This window comes from Sarcophilus harrisii, chromosome 1, assembly GCF_902635505.1.
Source record: "Sarcophilus harrisii chromosome 1, mSarHar1.11, whole genome shotgun sequence".
Lineage (NCBI taxonomy): Eukaryota > Metazoa > Chordata > Mammalia > Dasyuromorphia > Dasyuridae > Sarcophilus > Sarcophilus harrisii.
In genome coordinates, this window is record NC_045426.1 from 238,622,329 (window position 1) to 238,646,063 (window position 23,735).

At 33.5% G+C, this 23,735-nt stretch overlaps 1 protein-coding gene across 2 annotated transcripts in view; it reads right to left on the reverse strand.

The window, feature by feature from the left end:
* Nucleotides 1–2,128: 2,128 nt before the first annotated feature.
* DTWD2 (DTW domain containing 2) overlaps nt 2,129–23,735 on the reverse strand; it is a 110,170-nt gene continuing 88,563 nt past the window's right edge. The window contains exons 5-6 of one of the 2 annotated variants that reach the window (XM_031938823.1): nt 12,104–12,232; nt 2,129–3,363 (exon numbers count right to left, since the gene is read on the reverse strand). In XM_031938823.1, coding sequence (XP_031794683.1) covers nt 3,193–3,363; nt 12,104–12,232 — 300 coding nt within the window. In that variant the 3' untranslated portion in view covers nt 2,129–3,192. The remainder of the gene's footprint in view (nt 3,364–12,103; nt 12,233–23,735) is intronic. The other variant, XM_031938831.1, reaches the window with a different exon arrangement.

Here is a 23,735-nt window from a genome sequence, read left to right on the forward strand (position 1 = left end):
GTCATTGGTCATTTTGGGGAAGAGCATTTTTAGTTGAATAATAAGCCAATCTGCAGAACATTTAGGAAAGAATGAGAGAAAGCAAAATAGATAACACTAAATGTTAAGTGACTTTTAATTTTTTTTTTCCCAAAGAGTTTAGCTTAGAGATATATTGTGGGTTAGTAGTTAACAGGTAATAGATTTAATGAGGATTCTTTTTTAAATATGGGGAGAGTTCAATGTGTTTGTAAGCAACAGAAAAAGATTCAGTAGATAGGGAGAGATTGAAGAATATAGATAAGAAGAAAAATATTAATAAGGGAAATATGCTAGATAAGTTTAGAGGAAATAAGATAAATAATAACATGAAAAAATGGTTTTGGCAAAGTAGTCCACTTCTTTATCTAACTAGAGCAAAATAGATGACATCAGAGGAATGAGGTATGAAGAGAAAAGGGAGAAAGGTCACAGCCAAGAGCCTGTTTGTTTTGGTGAAGCAAGAAGAGAAGAATTCAGTTGAAAGGGTTAAAGGAATGGGCTGTCCACAAGAATAATTATCTGAGAAAATACTGAGGGATGGCAAGACAATTGTACAGGATACAATTAGGAGGGGGAGTAAAATATAGAGAGAATGATAGCTTATGATAAGGAAGGAATTGTGGAGTTTTTGACCATAGGAGTGGAAGACTAGTGATTGATCAAATATATAACCATCCAGATTATGGAAGTTAAAAGACTATGGAATTGAAAAGTTAGGTTATTTGAATGAACATCAATATGTATTCCTTTAGTGTGAAGGAAAAAACTGAAGTGGAGACAGAGATCTTGAGCCATATTTGAGAAAAGAGAGACAATTCCCTGGAGATTGGTAAATTAGGGCCCCCAAGGTCTACATTGGGTGCTAAATTTGTACAGGGTGAATGGAGATGTTACTGAATACTTTATTAACTAGAAAAAAAATTTGAGATCATGATGAAATTCTTAAGTTTACTGATATTTAAAAGTTGGGTTTTTTTTTTAACAATGACTAAGAAAATTAAAGTCTGCACATATAATGCCTCTTGTGTTTAAATAGAATTCACAAACTCAGAATTTTGGAGTTGGAAGGAACTTCAGAAGCCATCTAGTATAATTTGCATAAAGAAAAAAAATATTTTGCAACCAACCAAAAAAGTGGCCATTCAGCCTTAAGTGAGAGGTAACTATGAAACTGTGGAACTATATTTTTTTCTTAATTGGAATTTCAATTTATTATGGATTTTAATAATGTCTTTAATCCTTCCTATGATAAAAACTTATAGAATTGAACACGGGAATATAAATTATATAAACATTGTAATTCATTTACCAATTCTCAGAAAGTGGCTAATTGACTTTTCTGTTGGATAAAACCACATTCTCTAGTGATTTTTTATTTAAATAATGTGAAGTTTTTTAGCCTTTTAGTATATTATCTGTAGCCTTTTAGTATACTACTAGAAACTGTGATGTTCTTTTTCTTTTGTATAACATATGATGGTTCTCTGGGAGCAGGTTTCTTGGGGAGGTTCTAGAGGCAGCCTTTGTTTCAGTTCAAAGTAATAATCACCTCAAATACAGCCAGGAGTTAAAATCCAATCTTTTATTGTCTCTTCCAAAATAACCCGGTTAGTTTTTTTAGAGGCCTATCTCCCTCCTTGGTTCCAAGAGCTCTTGCAGCTGGTCTTTTAGCTCTTCTAGCTTCTGCTTCTAGCTCAACTCCAACTCCTGGCTTCTCAATCTCCAACTGACTCTGGCTGAGACTGAGAGCTTCTTATATGTGATCTCTTAAAGGTGTAAACTCAAAGATTGACTCCTCCTCTGAGAGTGTGGGATTGTTGTGGGAGGTGTAAATTTGAATATCTCCCGACTTGTGAACTCCAATGTGTGAGCCAATGTGTAAACTCTCTTAAATATGTGAGCTCTAATGTGTGAATTCTCCCAAAGGTGTGAACTCCAAAGGTGTAAACCCAAGCACATAAGCACTGTTTCTATCAATTCCATTGAGTTAACACTAAGATTCTAACAAGAAACCAAATAAAATGATACAGAGCTTCAGAAATCATACATCTGTATCAGTTTATAGACTCAAGCAGTAATAATCAAGCTTATTTATAACTTGCAAAAATAAGGAAACGCAATTTTGTTTTATTGTCAAATCATATTTGTGCATATGATTTAAATTAAACATAAATTTACACAAAAATATTTCTTTTAAAGGCCTATCTAAAGGATGTATTTAATTCACAAAATATGAAGTTCAAACATTCTCTATGAAATTTCATACATGTTTTTCCAAAGTGGTAGAATTTCACTTCTTTCTACAGAGAGTTCCCTCTTAGATTTTTGAAAAAGTTGATCCTTTATATGCCAATGCTCCTAAAGACATTCATGTTATTCCATTAAAATGGCATAGACACTTTTCTTACTTATGAAAACTTTACAAAACATGGCCTAAGGTTAATTAACAAATCTAAAAACTGAAAAAGAGAAACTCTCCCTGAAAATGACAACTAAAAATGTACATTAATTTTCCAAACTATATGCAACCCCTAAAATATGAAATTGAAGTCTCTACCAATATTAAAGTACTTATATCCCACTATTAATTGTATCTAAATTTAGCAGGAAAATGAAATTTCCTTACTCTGTTAGAATTGTTATTAAAATAAAAATACCCAGATTTTAATATGCTATAATTTACTTGATTTTGTTTGTTTTTAAGCTATTGACCAACATCTATAAAGTTCCTGTACAAAACTGGAAAATTGATGCAGGCCTTCCCTACTGCGGAATCTTTACCAAATATTATACAGTATCTAAAACAATATTGCTTAAGTTAGTTGTAAGAATTTTCCTCTCTTTATAAAGGTAATTCCTTGAATGGACATTGTCAATCTAGAACAGCAATTAACTGTTTTTCATTTCAGGAGATACAAAAATTAATAGACATTTTTGAAAATTAAAATCATGCTTTTAAATTTTGTTATCATTTTTCTTTTAAAAAAAAAAACAATAACTTTCATTTTCCAACTCTGGAAAAGATTCTTCTTATATAATTTCTCTTAAGTTTTTTTTTTTTGTCTCAGTCAACAATTCACAGAGTTATTTGTAGGCTGAAAAATTAGCTTGGTGTTATAAGTTGCAATTGAATATTTTATATATATATACTAATACCACAAGAATAATTTCCTAAATTTTAACACTATTCATTAAGAGCTCCATTTTCCTTAGTTTGCGTTTATTCTTTGGCATGGGCTTAGGATATAGACCATTTTTCAAGAGGTGTTCCTTGCTGAGACGAATCTGAGCACCATGCTGAAGCTGGAAAGAACACAAAGCTTGAAGGGGTCGAAGCAATGTCTAGTGGAAAGAAAGAAAATGAAAAAGCCATTAAATATGTGGCATTAAAAAAGTCTGTATTTAGACTTTTTCTTCCAATGGTTAAATTACTCATATATTGTTACTGATTTTTATACTTCTAATACTAGCATAATAAATAGTCTGACAAACAGATTCTTTATTTGCTATAATAATTTATAGGACAATTCATTCCCTATGTATTCACTAGGGAAAAATTTTTAGATTACTACGCAAGACAGAACAAAGGATTCTCCTAAAAAGACAAGAATTTAAATTTATTTTACCCAATAATCTAGACAAAGGGAAAAAATATTCTCATACTTCACTGAGATAGATTATGAATGACTGAGGACATTTTTTTTCTTTTGTCCTGGGTTCAAATTTGAACACAGACACTTACTAGCTATGTGACTCTGGGCAATTCACTTAACCTTTGCCTTAATCCACTGGAGAAAAAAATGGCAAAGCATTCTATCTAGTATTTTTGCTATGAAAATTCCATGGACAGTATGGTCCATGGGATCACAAAGAATTGAACATAACTGAATAACAATAAAAATCACCAGTAGTATGGAACACAATAAACTGTAGCACAGTCTATTAATTACTAGAATATATCATATTATGAATTCTATAAGTATGTATCTCCAGGGATCTGCTAATTATTACATTAAGAATTTTAAGGAATTCTTAACCTTTTTTGTGTTATGTATTCCTTGGGCAATCTAGTGAAGCTATGTATCCCTTCTCAGAATATTTTTTAAATGCATAGAATAAAATATATAGATTTTTCAAAGAAAATAAATAACATTAAAATACAGTTACAACAAATCAAAATAATAATAAAAAAATCAAGTTGATGAACCTCTAAACAAAATGAGATAGGTACTCTATTAGGTATGATTGTAAAGACAATTCTATTTGTAACTATAATAAACAAATGCCAAGCTATAAAAAGATTTCTGTACTCAAAATAGTATATGCTATGAATATAGGCAATACTATAAAAGTATAACCAAATGTAAAGCAGTTTGAGTACCATTAACATAATGAAAAATATAACAGTTATATCAAGAGAGTCAGCTGAACCTTTAGCTTCCCTGAAAAACTGGAAAGCAGAAGGGAGAAGACATTGTGCTAGGCATTTAGAATACAATGAGGAAACAAAGGAAAAGTAAAATTTGGCTAGATCATGGAGGACCGAAGGATGAGAAATGAAGAAGATGGAAATTAATTTAATGTGTGCCGGAACCAGCTCTATTAATTTTCCACTTGGACTTTGCTATAGACAACTTGAAGTCAATATCTTCACAATGAGATCACACTCTTCCCCTCAACCCTAAACTGTCAATAAGATTTTCTTTTTCAGTTGAGAACATTATCAGTCACTCTGGTTACAAACCCAGGGTTACCTTTAAATTCTCCCTTCATGTCCTATCCAATCAATTGCTAAGTTTTATTTATTCTACTTCCCTAACATTTCTCAGTCTGTTCCCTTCTTTCCACTCATACCATGTCTACCGTTGAATCAACACATATTTGCGAAGTTCCTATTATGTCAGTCACTGTCTTAATCAGTCACAAGCCTTAATCAACACTAGTCATATTGTCATGGTCATCTAATTGGTTCCCCTGACTCTAGACTCATTCTTCCACAATTAATTTTCCACACAGCAGCCAAATTGGTCCTCCTGATCCTGTCTGATCTGATCCTGTCTCTCTGCTATTCCACAATAGTCAATGTTTCCCTCTAGGATAAACCATAAAGTCTTCAGTCTAACTACTAAGGAACTTCCCAAACTGGATCTGCTTATCCAGTTTTATTTCATATTACTCTATTATTCAGTCATACTTGTCAGTTGGCTACTCCCCATTTTTTTTGTTCAGTCATTTCAGTTGTGCCTAATTTTTCATTGACTCCAACTAAAGTTTTCTTGACAAAATAATAGTTTACCATTTCCTTTTCCAGCTCAATTTACAAATGAGGAAATTGAAGCAAACAGGGTTAAGTGATTTGTCCAAGTGTAAAACAGCTAGTAAATACCTATGGCCAAATTTAAATTCAAGTCTTTCTGACTCTAGGCCCAATGCTCTATTCATTGTGTCACCAATTGTCCCTAGTTCCCATTTACTACATTCTACATTGCTACTTACATGTCTTTGTACCCTCTCCTCCCCTTAGCTAGAATCTCTAGATTTATCAAAGTATAACTTGGGTAAAATTTCCTTGCAAACATCTGTTCATTCTCTTTTTTGAAATTAACATACATATGTGTGTATAATATATATACAAATACATGTATATATATTTTTGTATTTATGTGTATGTATGAAAGTATGTATTATGTAAATAACATATTCTCTTTCCCCTAGTAGAAGATACACTCTTTGAGGGAAATTAATATTATACTATTATATTAATAACCAATTATTAATTTGTAATTCATACTTTTTTCTCCTTTTTAGTCAGAAGTCCACTTCCAAAAAGGGCAGGCAATGTCTGAAGGGAATGACAAAATAATGTCATCACTCCTAGCTCCCAAGACAACTGCTCATTAACTACTTTGGACAGGGTTCCCAACAATGGGGAGCCTGGTTTCTGTTTAAACAAGACCCAGTTTGAGTTAGACATTATTCTAGGGAGTATGAGCTTTGTCTTTGTTCCCTCCATTAAAATTTGGAGTGACCTGGTCTACCAAGGGGAAAACATGTCAGTGAAAAACTGAATGAGATAGCTTATGTTTTCAGGATTAATATTACCAGCTAATCACATCCCTTAGGAGTCAGAGAGAAGCGTGTTAGGCTACCTTCTGCTCTTCACAAAGATAGGGAGGTGCTGAGAACTCTTAGTCTACCTCCCCATTAAAACATCCACAAAAAGAAATTGCCAAAAGAGGTTCCAAAGATGTACTGTCAGGCAAATCAGAAGGAAGACACACCTGACTATAAAAGACCCAGCTGTTGTTAAAAGACTTTAGCTCAAATGTGGGCACAGCTTTAACCTGTCTTTTATTAGTAGATCTCATGCCCTTATTTATATTATGATCAGAGAAATACCTTCATGCTATTACTGGTTAAATTTCCCTCATGATATTTTTGAAGGCAGAGACTACTTTGTTTTTATCTTCATATCTCCATTGTCTAGCAATGTCTACCTTATATTTGATATTTTAATAGATATTTATCCTTCCCCAAACCAAAAAGACAAAATGAACAAATCAGGGATAAAAAAAAAAAATCCCTAAATTAATTTATTCAGAATTGATTATCTGGAGTCAATTTTACATGCCTATGAAAAGGACTTGCAAATTCTTTCTATAAGTTCAGGACAGGAAATTATTTTGCTGCAAACACCTAGAACTTGCAGAGTAATATAGCTTTAGGGCACAGTTGCTTGATTTTCTGCTACGTCGGAATGTAATTTTGACTAAAACAGATATTTCTCTCTACCACAGCCTGGTAGAAAACATATTCTTACCTATTCTTCTAAGATCTAATGAAAGTAATAAGCTATATAAATTTTTTTTCACCAAAAAGATAAGTTTCTCCAGTGTCATTTAATATATTTATAAATCAATTTTTGTCAAATTTATCATATAGCTTTGGCAGAAATAAAGGGTTTATTTTCTTTATTTTTCACCTAAGGATTTCACAAAAATTAGGGGAAAAAATCACTGCTTCCTAACAACTCCTAGCTGTACACCTGACTTTGTGGGATTTCAAAACAATGCCTCTGTTACTATCTCATGCTGGAACTTCTCTCTCAGTGCCTGGGGCTTCCTCCCTTTGAAATATGCAATTATCTATACCTGTGGTCTTCTCACCCTGGAATATCCCTCCACTGGGCCACTCCCTTAATGAATTAAGGGAGAATAGTGAATTCCTCCGGAGGTCTCCATTTTGTGGAGGCCCAGGTCTTCATTCACTTGCTAGCTTTATTCCTGCCTTTTCATATTTCAAAACCATACCTTTTACTTGGGTACTTCTTCTCCTGGACCACTCCCTGATTTTGTGTGTTAGAATATAAGTTCCTTGACAACAATTACTTTCTTTTGTTTTGCTAATACTTTTATTCCCAATGCAGAATTGGTTTAAGCTAACAAAATTAGATAAAGATTAATCCATTTACACAGCAAAAATAGGCCATCTTGTATAGGATATAGGAACTTCCATGTGGCTTTGTTTGAGTATGACACATTTCATTAATAGATAATTTATATTTAAACAGAGTTTTACAAATGATCAGTCACCGATTTAATAACCAGAAAGCTGAAAATTAAGTAAGATATAGGAAGAAAGCAAATTTAAGGAAAGTTCTAATAAATGTGGAAAAAAAAGTAACATCAGCTGATTTAGCAGCTGATCTGCAGGTTGGACTGCCCAGAAATACTAAAATTTTAAGGTATGCATACAATCATGCTTTTCCTCAACTTTTTGAGATACAAAAATGCCTAGTAGCTCCAATTTTATTTAATATGTTTTCTTCAACTATATTCAAGGATTCAACAATGAATTGGAAGCTGTTACTTTCCAAATATCAGAAGAAGAAAAAAAAACATTTAAACAGAGTGTAAATATTGAAGAACATTCTTGAGATACTCATTGAAAATGTACTATAAGCTCATAATTACTTCTGAAAAAGCCAAACAAGATTATGGATTGCTTTTGAAAATGGCATAACTGATGCTATATTGGATGTGAAAAATCTCAACTAGAAACTGTCATTCTGTTCATTCATTACTCATGATGATACTACATATCATTCATCAAATTTTTCAAAGTTGGGAGAATATTTAAATTTTTACATAAGATGGTTTTACTCTATTTCCACAAATATTATTGCCCAAGAAACACCCAGCAAAAACTTAAAACTTGATGTTATATGATTTTTTTGGTGGTGGTGGTGGTGGTTGCTTTTTTTTAAAGGCAGGGTATTAGAGCAGTGACAATGAAAAGATGAAAACTGTTGCCAAAAGCTCAAGCCACATTTGCACACTAATTCTGTTTGCAACCTGCACTTAAAATCTGAAAGAACAGAGTTTCTCTTCTGCTCTCGGAGAATGTTTAATCACAACAGTGGTATAAAGTGGTACAAAGCTACCTCCTAGGTAGAAAAAGGAAGGAAAAAATAAGGAAGACAAGCAAATCCTAACAAGATTTTTGCCCACTAAAAAAGTTGTTTTCCTAGCATAATAAACCCATTATTGCCATAAACCTCTCACCTGTATTCACTGGGGTTTGCAGATTCTTTTGCAAAGCCTGAGACAGGTCAGGAGATCCCATTGCTGTCAGGGAATCTCTCAACCCTCATTTCTCACACTTCAACATTTGGTTCAACAAATTCTGGCTGAGGTAAGCCTTCTCTTGCTGTTGTCTATTCTATAGCTGGGACACCCAAATACCTAGGAAGATTTGGGGTGTTGGGAACTTCTACATTCCAGCAGAATTCCCCAGCTGGGGATGCTGGACTCAGAATTCCTGCATTTCTGACAAAAGTCCCCTTAATTGGGGAACTTCTGTCATCTCTTCCTCTCTAGGGACGCCTAGGAGGACAAGGCACTATGGAATCCGGGAAATCTAAGACTTGTGGCAAAATGGACAATCCACCTATGTCTCTATCCCTGAGGATTCTTCCTTAGGCTATTTCTTAAACAGAGATAAATTCTGTTTAAAAGATTTCAAAACTAAAAAGCTTAAATTAAAACAACACCATAGGATGCTGCTTAAATTTGATGGAGGGAAATCAAAATTAGATACTAATTTTAACCTTTCCACTCCTCTAGAGACACGCGATTCCTCTGAATCCCTTTCAGAACCACCTTTTTACCAAAGACAGGACCTTATGTCCAACAATATTGCTTTAACTCTATCCCCCTTATCTCCTGAACCAGATCCTGAGACTTCCCAGCCACCACTCCTCAATTCCTCTAATACAAAGAGTGGGACCCCTTTTTCTCCTCCTTAGGATACCGATTTAGCCACCTCTTCTAACCTCTGACCCCTCAGAGAAGCAGCAGAATCTCAGGGATTTTTCAATGTCAAATATCTTCCAGACTGAGGAAAAATCTGGCCATTACTCTGAATACCTCACCCAGTTTTTAAGGAGTCCAAGACCAATGCCCTCCAATTTGGTCTTTCCTGGGGAGATGTTAATATTAAACAATCTGCCCCAGAAATATGGAGGAAATATGGATTCTGTAGAATCCAGCTTTGGGCCCTCAAACTTCTCCCACTGAGCTGTGAGAAACAGCTGTTGGAGTCTTTAATAATAGGGACCAAACTGCAGCAGAGGAAAAAGACCAGAGTCAGAGCAAGAAACAAAAAACAGTCCCACATTTTGGCTGCTGACATTTCCAGGAAACATAGGTGTTTGTGCTTCAGGTGTCATGGACAGGGCCATTGGGCCTAAAACTGTCCACCAAGGAAACTCCCCAGTCCTTTCCCTGAGTGCAACCAGGAGGGACACTGGAGGAGAGACTGCCTACAGGGGAAAAGCTGACCCCCCAATGTCCTGCCCTCCAACAACAGTCTGGAGCTTGGTCAAGCTCCACCACGACAGCCCTTTCTCTCATTCTCACTCTTCTTCCTAACTCTTTTTCACTCCAAGGATGAGAACTTTGTTCCTAGCATTTTGACTCTAACTTTTCTTGATATTATTCTATGGCAAAATGATAGTAACTCTTTCTTAGCCTTTCAGCTAGGGACCTCTGTGAGCAGTGAGGGCATTCAATATTTTTGGGTGGGCCTTCATCATCTTCAAAGCAGCCCACAGATTGGACCTGATGCATTATTTGCAAAGGCTCCATTCCCAAATGTCACCATCTCCACCCTGGATGCCACCCCACTTTTAACCTGCTTGTAAGATTTGTTTTCTCCAGGCTCTTAGGTACAAACTTCCAGATGCTTGTTCAGTCTAAAGATCATGGAACAACTGACTTGGATACTCAACATCCCCTAGCTGCCATCTTCAGATCGCGCTTTCCCTCCTGGCCTGACCCCCGTTGAACATAGGGACAACTCTACAACCCTTCGTCAGCTTGAAGCAGCTACAGAAAATGGGACCTTCATCCCTTCGCCCCAAAAGAATCTGGGGTGACTGCTTGAGGGAGGAAATGATATAAACTGAGATTTTTTGGGAGGAAGGGTGGTCCTGGGTTAGAAATATCAAACCCCTCTCAGAAGGGTTCCACCCTATTGTTTATAGGAGAAACTCCCACATAAGCAACCTACTATTCAATTAGAAATCTTGGTCTGGGACATAATCACCACCCTCTATTGAAAGGTCCCTAGCTCGGGGCAACAAAGAAACTCCATAAAATCAAACACTGTGCCCAGACTTGGCAAAAGTCCTAACATGATTTTGCCCGCTAAGAAAGTTGTTTTCTTAGTCTAATAAACCTATTTTTGCCACAAATCTCTCACCTGTATTCATTGAGGCTTGCAAATTCTTTTGCAAAGTCTGCAACCAGCTAGGGGATCCCATTGCTGTCAGGGGATCTCTCAACCCTCTTTTTCAACACCTCAACACTTCTCAGTCAATTTATACTTCTAACAAATCATGTTAAAGCTTTTATTAAATTACTAGCTTTATATCCTTCAAATAGAATATTGTAAAGTATTCTAATAGGATCCATAAAAATATGAGTTAATACTAGATGCATCTAAATTATTAAAAAAAATAGCAATAATGATTTCATCACTAAGTAATTAAAAAGTCATATTTGACAATGAACTTTAAAAGATTAAATTTTTTCTTTTTATATTTTAATTATGCTTCCTTTGTCTTCTTGTTGTATATTTGCAATAATTTTTAGGGATCAAAAAAATTGTGCTAATATGAACGGATTTTTAAAAATCAAGTGCAAAAAAAACAAAGTTTAAACATGTGCATTATATTTAGGTATCAAAAAACTTAAGGCATCATTATGTAATGTAGATAAATACTATCTAAATAATCTTCAAGATTTCTGGATGTATGAAAATTTTTAAAATGATTACAATGTTTTAATCTTGCCATATTTTCTAAATATTTCTCTTGGTCACTACTGACTTCAAAATCTTTTGAAGTCTTTTTTTTCTAAACTCTCAGCAATGTAGATAAGATACAAAGATAACCTAGAAAGTGCTCAAATAAAAAAAAGATTTAAATGAAAATATATATATTTGTTGGAGATAGTCATAATTCTTAAGAAAGATCTACAGAAAACAGACTTGAGCAAACTTAAAAAATACCAATTAGCAGAAGAAAAATCTTCATAAAATGTTCAATGTAATATTTTTTTATTTTAGTTATGCTGTGAAAACTGTATGCTTAGTGTAAACTAATTAAAATAAATGTAAAAGTTTTAGAGATTACAGGACTAACTATATATTTTTTCTATATCAAAAGGTATTTTGCAGAAGGAGGTACACACTCTGAGTCAAAGAAGTGAGTACAAGTTCTAAGTGTTGCTTTTTACTAGCGTGTGACTGGACAAATCACTTAACTCTCTGAGATTCAATTTAATTATACACAAAATAAAATAATCCTATTTGCATTCTTATCTCATAGTTTGTTGGAGTGAATGTCTTTATAAAACATAAAACTAATACTAAAGAACAATAAAGATGTATTATTTCATCTATTACTCAGCTTATAAGTGCAATGGATTCTTTTTACATTTTCACACACACAAAAAAATTATATTTTCCTAATCAAATGTTAATTCTTTAATCAAATCATAATTTTCTCCAAAGATACCTCTTGAATGTGATCATTTTTCTCCAAGATAGAAAGTGCAACAGCTGCACATTCTAGTGTAGAGAGGCACCTATTGGTTGGTTGTGTCCGAATCACATATTGACTAGAAACACTGGTTTTTAATTGTACCTGTAATTAAAAAATAAAAAAAAAAAAAAGGAATTTTAAAATCACATACTTTTAAAATAGTAATTTCTGTGTGTTATTCACCATCCCAGTAATATAGATTTGCCTTGACTGAACAACATGGGAGTTTTCATAACCTTAGTTATATCATAATATCAAAAATTCTACTTTGTATTAATATATTTCCAATATACAGATATGTTGAATGCTTCAAAATATCAATTATTGCAACACTCTTATAAATTATTCCATTCTTTGTTAAATTTGTTAAATTTAAAAATAGAAATCCATGAAGATTTTGTATGATTCAATTTAATAGACAAGTATTAAATCTATAATCATTTCTTAATACAGGACATTGTATTACACACCAGGGAGAGAAAAATGAGAAAGCCATTATCCATAGCATCCATAACTTGCCATAGCAAGTGGGGAAAGTAAGGATAGAATGGAAAGGTAGAACGGAAAGATAAAATGGAAAATTAGAAATAGCAACCTCTGCTTTACTATTCCAAAACATTTGCATTCTACCTTGAAAAGCAGAAAGAATTTTGGAAAAGTTGGAGGCATTATATCAAATAGCTCATTGGACAGACATGACCTGGAATTTTATGAGATACAAATGAAATGGCAAAGTGAAGTAAATTGTAGAGTACTTTAAGTTCCAGCATAAGGAATTTGGTCTTTATTTGTTGAACAAAGGATAGGAAGGCAGGAAGGCAAGATGGAATCAAGGAAGAAGGGAGAGGGAAGGAGGGAGAGAGAGAGGAAGAGAGAGAGGGAAGGAGGGAAAGAGGGAGGGAGGGAGGGAGGGAAGAAGGAAGGAAGGAAGGAAGGAAGGAAGGAAGGAAGGAAGGAAGGAAGGAAGGAAGGAAGGAAGGAAGGAAGGAAGGAAGGAAGGAAGGAAGGGAGGGTGTGGAATAGAGAGATAAGGTGAAGAACTTACAGGAATGTATGAATATGAATTCTTTTTCTGTATTTTATTTTCATTATTTCTCTGTTTCCCCTATGACCTCTATAATATGTGCAGACTCATATTTCAGCGTTGGCCAACTATAAACATATTTATTTAACCAGAGATGATGACATTTATCCTTGTTCAATGTTATCAATATTTAGACTGTAAGTTTAAATGATGTCAGTTCAGTAATTTGAAGTTTGAAGGTCTGACTGATGATTCCTCTCGGAACTAAGGAAACAAAAGTATTCTGTTCTAATCTGCCTTTGGCACCAATGTTTAACATTCAATTAGAGAAGAGGGCACCTGTTGTTCAATGCTCCCCAATTTATGATGTAATCCTTTATAACAGAACTTATAAAAGCTGTATATCTTTACTAATTCTTTAGCCCTCCTACCACAATCTTTGTCTTTCTTATCTCATGCTGGGATGGCTCATCCTCCAGAGATTTTAATAAACAACTTTTCTGCTTTCTACTGAATGATCTCTGAGTAGTCGTTTTGGGTAAGGGTCTTCTACATCCCTCACAAAAAGAAGGAAGAAAGGAAAGTCCTAGGAAGGAAGGAAGGAAGGAAGGAAGGAAGGAGAGGAGGGAGAGAAGGCCAGAACTTTTAGTAAACTCTATGTGTTAGGCACTGTGAAATAATCCCTACCCTCAAGGATCTTATATTCTAAATGAAAAAAACAAGAAATTTAGGGGAGTTATGCCAGGGAAGACAGGATTTAAGAGATGATAAATTGATTCAGTCAACTGCCATACCTTTTCCAAGTACTAGATGGTATAGTAGTGAGTGCATTGAATAAGTATGAGGCAGTAGAATAGTAGGCAGGATGACTAGTGTGGTTTGTGGTCACAAATCTGGCTCAGAACAGAAGTTCCAAAGCTGAATGAATTAACTCTTCCAAGGATTAGGGCACTTTTTTCTGGTGACTTGATGTATTCTGGAGGTGATATCCTGATGTGATAGAATCAGAGCAGTAGCTGAGTGGATGGCAAGATAGACAGGGTTAAAAGCTAGATGGGATATGAACCAAGGCCATTGGTTAGTTTGCCTTTCACTCTTGAAGATGATCATGACATCAAAGGGGTGATACCAGACATGCATGTGAATTGGATTTGAGTGAAGAAGAGCTGAGCAAGATCATGAGCCTCACTTTTTCCTCTGGAAGCCTCTGGATTCAGTGCCCAGATAGAGATCAGAATGACAGGAGACATCCCTGAACACAGTGGGAGATTTTGGCCTATTTTTTTTTTCAGTCTATTGGACTGAGGCTTGTTGGATTTACTGAGCTAATTGGATTTATGCCAATTTATCCAGAAAGGTGTCAATGAAAGATTTAAAAATCAGATCTTTGACAAATGAGAATGATCTCTTTCCACATATGCCAGAACACTCTGCTTTACCTTTGCACTTATCTCAGACTCCTCTGAATCTTCTTTCCTACTGTACATACATTTCTTCATACCAGATTAAAAAGTTCTTTGCTTTATATTTTAAAAGGACACAAATTTAAGTCCCATTTCTGACACTTAACATAAAGTCTCACGTAACCTCTCTCAATCTCAGTTTTCACATCTGTAAAATAGGGATAAAAGAATGTGAAGCGGCTATCCTCATAGGTTCATTTTGTGGACCAAATAACTTAACTTACCTTAAAGTACTTTGTAAACCTTAAAGAAGCAAATATAATCCACTATTATAATCATTAGTTACACTGCTACATTATTTATGTTCCAGAGTCTATATATTATTTTGCATATTATAGGCTAAATGGATGAATGAAAACCACTGAAGGTTTTTGAACAGGGCAATGATGTGACAAGAGTTCCAAAAGGAAAAGCAATAATTTATAGATATGGGGACCTGAAAATAGGTATAATTTGCAGGGATTTGATGTTCAAATAAACCATCCATCTCACCTGAGCAGGAGAATTAGAACACCTAAGGGTAACTGACATCCAGAAGAATGGGAAAGCATCAACCAAGAGAGAAGACTTAATGGAAAATGGGGGAGAAATTATCCTGGGAAAGAGCAAAGGAAGAGCAATGGTAAACTGGTCATAGGAAAATTCCTACTATGAGGTAAAACTTCTATTACCTACAGGAATTAGCATTTTTTTTTCTTTCTTTTTTCTTTTTTTTTTGCGGAGGCAATTGGAGTTAAGTGACTTGCCTAGGGTCACACAGCTAGGAAGTGTTAAGTGTCTGAAGCCAAATTTGAACTCGGGTCTTCCTGACTTCAGGGCTGATGCTCTATCCACTGCCCTACCTAACTGTCCCCAGAAATTAGCATTTCTAAGAATGAGACACAACAAAAAAGATCTACAAAATAAACAAATAAAAAAAAAATTAGAAACAGATAAAGGTAAATAGAAACCTAACTCTATAGATTAAACAAATCAATAAAATGGAAAAGAAAAATGACAGATTAGATAAGAAAACCAAAACTTATAGCCTGTTAAGAACAACAGACACAAAATAAAAATGAGAGGCCAGAACAAAATTTACTATGTATCAAATGTATCAAAAAGCAGGAGTTGCTATTATGCTATTAGACAAAGCAAATCAAAAACAACATAAGAGAGATAAACAGAGAAAATTATATTATAAAAAACCATAGACAAGAAATTATTATCAATATTAAACAAATATCTTCCAAGTGTTTTAGCAACTAAATTGATATAAAAAAACAGACAGACGAATTACAAGAAGGTACAGACAATAATACAATAGTGATAGGAAATATTAATGCTTCTATCTCATTTATGGACAAATCTAAAAATATATATATAAACAAAAAGAAAAACACAGTGTTGAACAAATAGTTGGAGAAACTAAGCCTAAAAAATATACAGCAGCTTCTAAAAAAAAGCTGCTAAAGAATATATATAGTTCTTAGAACTGTATAGAACTTTTAAAAATATAACTGATGTAAGAAAGACAGCACTGACTCTGAAGCCCTTTTGACCTAAGAGTGTTCTTGTCCATCAATAACTGTAAAATGTAATAATATTTCTTCCCTTGGATTTTAGGAATGATATATTAGTGATCCAGAAGCCCACAATTTGTCTGTTAATGATTTCAAAGTCTTCTGGCCTTAGAATAGTCCTACAAACATTACTGACTGCCTGATAATCTGTTGGTCAGCAATAACAAAGTTCCTGTGACAATAGTGAATACCATCCTTCAAACTTATCTGAAAGCCATAAAATTAGCAAATAAGTAACATGAAGTTCTGATCCAATTTTGTATAAATCTATCCCTTTCTCTCTGGTGGCTTGCTAATTTCTTATGGAACTTAGTCTGCTTGTAATGGTGTTACAATTATAAATAAACTTTGCCCCTTGACTAAGAAATGGGTTCAAGCTTGCAAACAAATTCTTTTGAGACACCTCGCAACACCAGTCTGTGACCCCAAATTTCTGGAGTCCCCCTTAACCATGTATTTTGGCACAAAGATAATGCAAATAAATGTAAAATGTAAAAAAAAAAAAAAAAAAAAAAAAAAAAAGAAATACTAAATACATCCTTTGACAATGAGGCAATAAAAAGGCCACAAACAAGATATAATTATAACAATCTTGATAAGAGATGAGGACCTAAATTAGGGTAGCCACAATAAAATGGAAGAGAGAAAAATAGGGTTTTTCCAAAAATTAAGACATTTAATACACATACATTGCAGAGATAGAATGAATAGGTCATTACAATTGATTTGACTGAAAAAAGAAGGATCAGTCAATTAGTGGAGATAGAAGTTGGACTGCAAAAGCTAATGAAATGCTAGAAGTGAGTGATGAGGTCCCAGGTATCAAGGTGGGCATTAGCAGAAAAAGCCTGAAGCACTGATAAGATTATAATACTCCCTGGGAAGGGCACTAAAACGATCTCAGCCTTAAGCAAACCTTTTGTTCAAGTGGAATTTAGATTATGGTCCCATCCCCAGTGGAAGTCTTTGGAAACCCCACTTTACTATATCTAATCAAAAAGCCAAGTTATGATGTCAAACCCTGCTCCCACCTCCAACAAATCTGTCCACGGCCTAAGCCATCTTTGCTAAATCCCTTTAGTTTGCCAGGGCTTCCTGCCTCAGGATATCTTTTTTCCTTGTTGTAGTTAACTAACTCTTTTAGGGTGCTAATCCCTTTTGGAATTAGTTTGCTAACTTTATGGATTTAGCCTGCCAGTCAGTGGCTTACTTTCACCTCATGACATTCTCTTTCTCTGGGTTAATTGTGAATTCCACTAGGGAACTCATCTGTTCCATTGTTAAAGTGCCTTTCCTTGCTCGCTATAATATTCTTTCTATTACTCTCCCAAATCTATTTCCATTTACCACTTCTGGTGTCTATTTTATCTATTCATTTTGTCTGTAACCTTTTCTCATGCATAAAAGTTCCAAAGAGAATGCCATTGTGAATTCTTCATATGTGCCTTGTGTCTTGCATCTCATATTTCAAACTAGGAATTGCTATCCCAATTTTATCATTGAGTATAAGTCATTTTTTTTATAATTGACACTGAAAAGGAAGAATCACATAGGATGTAACTTGAAGCTATTGAAATTGGGACAAAGATTTTTCAAATGCGGGAAACTAAGATTTGTAGTGTGAAAGAAAATTGAAGAGGAAACAAAGATTACAGATGGCTAAGAGGGGAAATTTTTGGTAGCTCAAGATTTTGGAAGAATTGAGGAAGGAGATAATTTAGTGAAAAGAGTTATAAAATTTAAAAATCAGAAGAACAAGTGTCTAATTCTGTTGCTAATAATCTTTACGATGTTGGGCAAATATCTTCATGTTCTTGAGTCTTAGTTCCACACATATAAAAAAATAAACTATATAATCTCTAAATTCTCTTTCATCTCTAATATTCAGTTACATGCCACTGATTGTCTCCCTAGATAGATCATAATAACATTTTATTTCTATAGTTCTTGAAGATTCACAAAGCACTTTTTCCACAATCAGCCTTATGAGGGAGATATTATAAAAATTATTAACTCCACCGTAGAGATGAGAAATCTGTGCTTCAAAGAGGGGTTGATTTATCTATGGTCATCCAGCAAATGGATACTGATAATCTAGAAAGCATCCAAAAAAAGACTGAAAGGGCTGGTGGAAAACTTTGAAAGCATTCTAATAGGGAAGAAGAATTATACATACAAATGAGCAGATGGCCTGGAACGTCTTTGAACTTCTCTACCATGCCTTCTTTTTCCATTTCCAGGAGTCTCATTATTGGGAAATTCATTATCCTACAAAACTGAATCCATCTAATATTAATTTGTCATTAGTATCCTCCGCCCCTCCATTTGAACTCTTTGGTTCAAGGGCAGGGTTATCTTTTTATTTCTCACCAAGCTAAGTCATCCTACTGCATTCCTCTGGACTTGACCATCATACCCACCTTATATACTTTGCAATTTCTTTTTTGGGCATTGTCATCCCCCATTAAACTGTAAGCTCTTTAAGGGAAGGGGTACTTTTTTAAAATTAATATTATTCCTGTATGTAACTCCAGGACTTATTGCACTGCTTGAAACATAGGAGATATTTTTAAAAGTTTGTTGACTAATAAGAATGTAAAACAATATCATTACATCATTAGAAATGACAGTTGAACACAGAAAGAGAAAGGTGAGCCTTGATAAACAGTTGTACTAGATAGGAAGTTAAGAGAAAATATTGGATAAATTTATACAGATTTTGAGGTATGTAAAAGGGGAGGTTGAGTAGCTTCTTTTCAAATGTCAAAGATCAAATAAAAGTTAAAAATAAAAAAATAAAATGACTCACATTTACTGTGAGTCAAAGTGATTGGGGGCTTAAAGGGAATAGGAAAGTTTTACATGGCTATTTTAGGGGAAAAGAATAAAAAAGGTAAGAACAAAAAGATTTTCATGCGGCAAAACTCCAGTTGAGATCAGGATCAATTTAAATTCCTCAAGATCAGGTAATGATGGAGAGAGGGGTTAAGCCCCATATTTGGATATTGAAATATTTTGCCTTCTATTCCAAACTAGCAATCAGAGAAATCTGTGTGTGTGTGTGTGTGTGTGTGTGTGTGTGTGTGTATAAGTATATATATTTAACATTTTAAATGAAGTATAACCACAGTTGTACTTTTTATGTCATGAAAATTAAAGATACAATGGTACTGAAAATTCTATAAATATAATTTTGAAAGTATCCTGAAGTTTATTTAATATATTAAAAAATAACCCACTTATATTTTGTTAATATGAAGTTTATAAATTCTTTTACTTAAGTTTATATGTAACTACTGCTATCACTGAACTATTTCTTCCATGAATTTGGAGATTATTGGCAAAAACAACACTGATAATAGTTGAATACTTGAAAAGAGTGCTCACTATGAAACTGTAAGAGAGTTTGATTCCTTCCAAAATAAAAAACTAAAAAAAAAAAAAATTCACAATTTAGTTAAGGCATTTAAATATTTATACAGAGTAATTATTCTTAAGAGATGACTTAATAATCCAGAGACCAAGATATCTCCTAGACAAATACTTAGAAGCAGTATTTAAAGTTCCTGAAGTGGGAGGAAATATAAAATAACCTTAGTAAAAAATAAAATAAAATAAAATAAAAGTTAATTCTTATACTTCTCAAAGATAAGTCAATTTTAACTAAGAGAAAAAACAAATTTTTAAAGTACAATCACCAACTGCCATCTTAGTGATCAATTTACTCCATCCCAATGATACATTCAGTATCCAGATTTTATCCTGATGGTTACTTCTTCATTTGATACAAATTTTTAAGCTCTAATGCCTTTGGTAACTTTTCTTAAATTGCTTAATTTTTTTTTTAGGAAGAGTGAAAGGAGGAAAGAATTATTCTTTAATTAATCTCCAATTTTGAATAACAAAAGTTCATTTGAGATGAATCAAGATTTTCTTTCCTTCTATGATTTGAAATTATTTTCCATTTACATTAAACAAATATCTTATTTCTTCCAAGCATATTTAGCTTTAGTATGTTCCCATTATTAAAATTAGTTTGTGTATCAACTGATATAAGAAAGAAAATAGTCAAGAAATAAAATAGGAGAAAGTCACACTGTGGATTTAAATTACTACAGATAATTTTTTAAAAAGTTAATCCACAAGCCAATCATCAGGAGACAACTACAGCCTCTAATGGCTCTGAAAGTTAATGGTGGAATCTCTATAACATTTCTACATGCTTAAAGGCATATTCAGTTCCACTTTTAACTGCCATAAATTTCTTCAGTGAAAAATTTATATTAGTGCTCCAATTTAAAAAAGAAAAAAAAAATGCTCATGAAACAAATTTATATGTTAGAATTAATTTGGCTATTTTTTAAATGATTCTATTTACCAACTGACTTTCACTTTTCATTTTTAGCTTACAGCAAACTCTTATTTCAACATTTTTGCCATCATAGCTCTTCCTTGGATTTTAAAGAAATTCGAATAGTAAATAAGCATAACATCAAAAGTCATTAATCTAGTTTCACATACCAACTGAGAAGAGTATAAGAATATGTATCTAAAGATATTTCCAGAAATAAGAATTTAGCATTAAAAACTCACACCCTACTTCAGTAGGGATCTAATTTATGTGAAGAAAGGAAACATTGAAAGCAAGTCATATTTCTGACATGTTCCGGAAGGTGTGGGACCCTCAGTTTTTTTCTATTTTGTTTCTTTACTCTTTTGCCATCCACAGATGATTTAAAGAGAAATACATACAAAAAATCACCATCCTGCCAAATTTACTTTTACCCTGGAAAACCCACTTCACCAGTACACCTACATCCCCTCCCTCAAGTTGGAGAAGATTAAGATGCAGAACTCCTCCCAGAACTTCCAATTAAGGAAGGCATCCAAGTCAGCAATCTCTTCATCATAAAATTTTATCTTTAGTTTACTTTTTCTCACTCCAGATTTTCTAAGGAATATGAATTCAATTCTATCCAAATCATATTTATTAAGGGCTTACTATATATTATAATATATATGTTACTAAACTTCCACTGAACTAACAGAAACAATTTATGGCTCATACACCTTCCTGTAACCCCCAGTCCCACCAGAAAGCCACTAAACCAGCAGGAATGACTAATTAACTTCCTACTTCATAATTTCAGTAAAAAAAAATAAATAAATAAAAAACTATAAATAAATTAGAGGAACATAGGATACTTTATCTCTCAGCTTGTGGAGGAGGAAGAAATTTGTGACCAAAGATGAACTAGAGATCATTATTGATCACAGAATAGAAAATTTTGATTACATCAAATTAAAAAGCCTTTGTACAATCAAAACTAATGCAAACAAGATCAGAAGGGAAGCAACAAACTGGGAAAACATTTTGACAGTTAAAGATTCTGATAAAGGCCTCATTTCCAAAATATATAGAGAATTAACTCTAATTTATAAGAAATCAAGCCATTCTCTAATTGATAAATGGTCAAAGGATATGAACAGATAATTTTCAGATGATGAAATTGAAACTATTTCCACTCATATGAAAGAGTGTTCCAAATCACTATTGATCAGACAAATGCAAATTAAGACATCTCTGAGATACCACTACACGCCTGTCAGATTGGCTAAGATGACAGGAAAAAATAATGATGAATGTTGGAGGGGATGTGGGAAAACTGGGACACTGATGCATTGTTGGTGGAGTTGTGAATGAATCCAACCACTCTGGAGAGCAATCTGGAATTATGCCCAAAAATTTATCAAACTGTGCATACCCTTTGATCCAGCAGTGCTACTACTGGGCTTATACCTCAAAGAGATACTAAAGAAGGGAAAGGGACCTGTATGTGCCAAAATGCTTATGGCAGCCCTGTTTGTAGTGGCTAGAAACTGGAAAATGAATGGATGCCCATCAATTGGAGAATGGTTGGGTAAATTGTGGTATATGAATATTATGGAATATTATTGTTCTGTAAGAAATGACCAGCAGGAGGAATACAGAGAGGCTTGGAGAGACTTATATGAATTGATGCTAAGTGAAATGAGCAGAACCAGGAGACCATTATATACTTCAACAACGATACTGTATGAGGATGTATTCTGATGGAAGTGGATATCTTTAACAAAGAGATGATCTAACTCAGTTTCAATTGATCAATGATGGACAGTAGCAGCTACACCCAAAGAAATGGGTGTATGGGAAATGAATGTAAATTTTTTGCATTTTTGTTTTTCTTCCCGGGTTATTTTTACCTTCTGAATCCAACTCTTCCTGTGCAACAAGAGAACTGTTCGGTTCTGCACACATATATTGTATCTAGGATATACTGTTGACATATTTAACATGTACAGGACTGCTTGCCATCTGGTGGAGGGAGTGGAGGGAAGAAGAGGAAAAGTTGGAACAGAAGTGAGTGCCAGGGATAATGTTGTAAAAAAAATTACCCAGGCATGGGTTCTGTCAATAAAAAGTTATAATTATATATAAAAAAAAAACAACAGAACATAACAGTATGTTATTTACAAGAAATATACATGAAAAACTAGCTCTGGACATAAAGAGTCAAATTCAAATTCTACTTCTGACACTATCCATTTGACACCATTTAATTTTCAAATCATTTAATCTCTGAGTTCATATATTTACTAACATATAAAAGAATTATTATAATAAGAAGAAGACAAAGATAAAGGTTAAAGTTGAACCAAAATGTATTGTTATCTGCTGTTCTACCAATGAAATCTTTGATATTCATTGCTTAGAAATAAAAAGACTGCTATAAGAATTTTTGAAATTTAGAAAACTACTTCAAGAGCTATTTTAATCCCTTATTTTACAAATGATGAAACCAAGGAAAACCAAGGATGACTTGCCCTTAGAGTTAAGAAACAGAATCCAAATCTTTAGCTTCCCAATACAAAAAGGCTCTTCCATTATTTTGTGCTGCTCAGGATTAAATATTTCTTTTTATTTCAGTCTTTATAAATTTATCAACATGGTAGAGCTATATGGAAGTCATTTTCCCAAACTTGGAAATAAACATGTAGAATTTTTTTTAATGAAAAGAAACCCTACTACAAAAACTGTTATATATTGTAGAAGGATTTTCTGTGAGAAATTTGAAATTCTGAAGTTGTTCATATTCTGGGGGGGGAAAAGTACCAAACTAATGTTCTCATTTCCATTCAATTATTCCCAATGAAAAGGATGCAGTTCACAAATTTTGTTGAAATTATTTCTTAAGCCACCTGGCATTACTCACCAAGAATAAAAAATAAATCAATTATAAAATATCAGATTCTCATCTAACCTTTTCAGGGAAAAGTTCTTATTATAAGAAATACTTTCTTCTTAGAAGATTTCATCTTATTTTCTAAATTGCAGACTCTGATTCTCATCTCTAAGGCTTTTTAACATTTTCTTTTGTTACAGAGGAAAAATTCAATCAGTGGAAAACTCACTATAGCATTGAAATTTATATTAAGAACAAAAATAAGTTATCTCAAACATCCAAACTTTAATTTTAAATGACATTTTAAAAGTTCTTTTCATTGCCAAACAATTC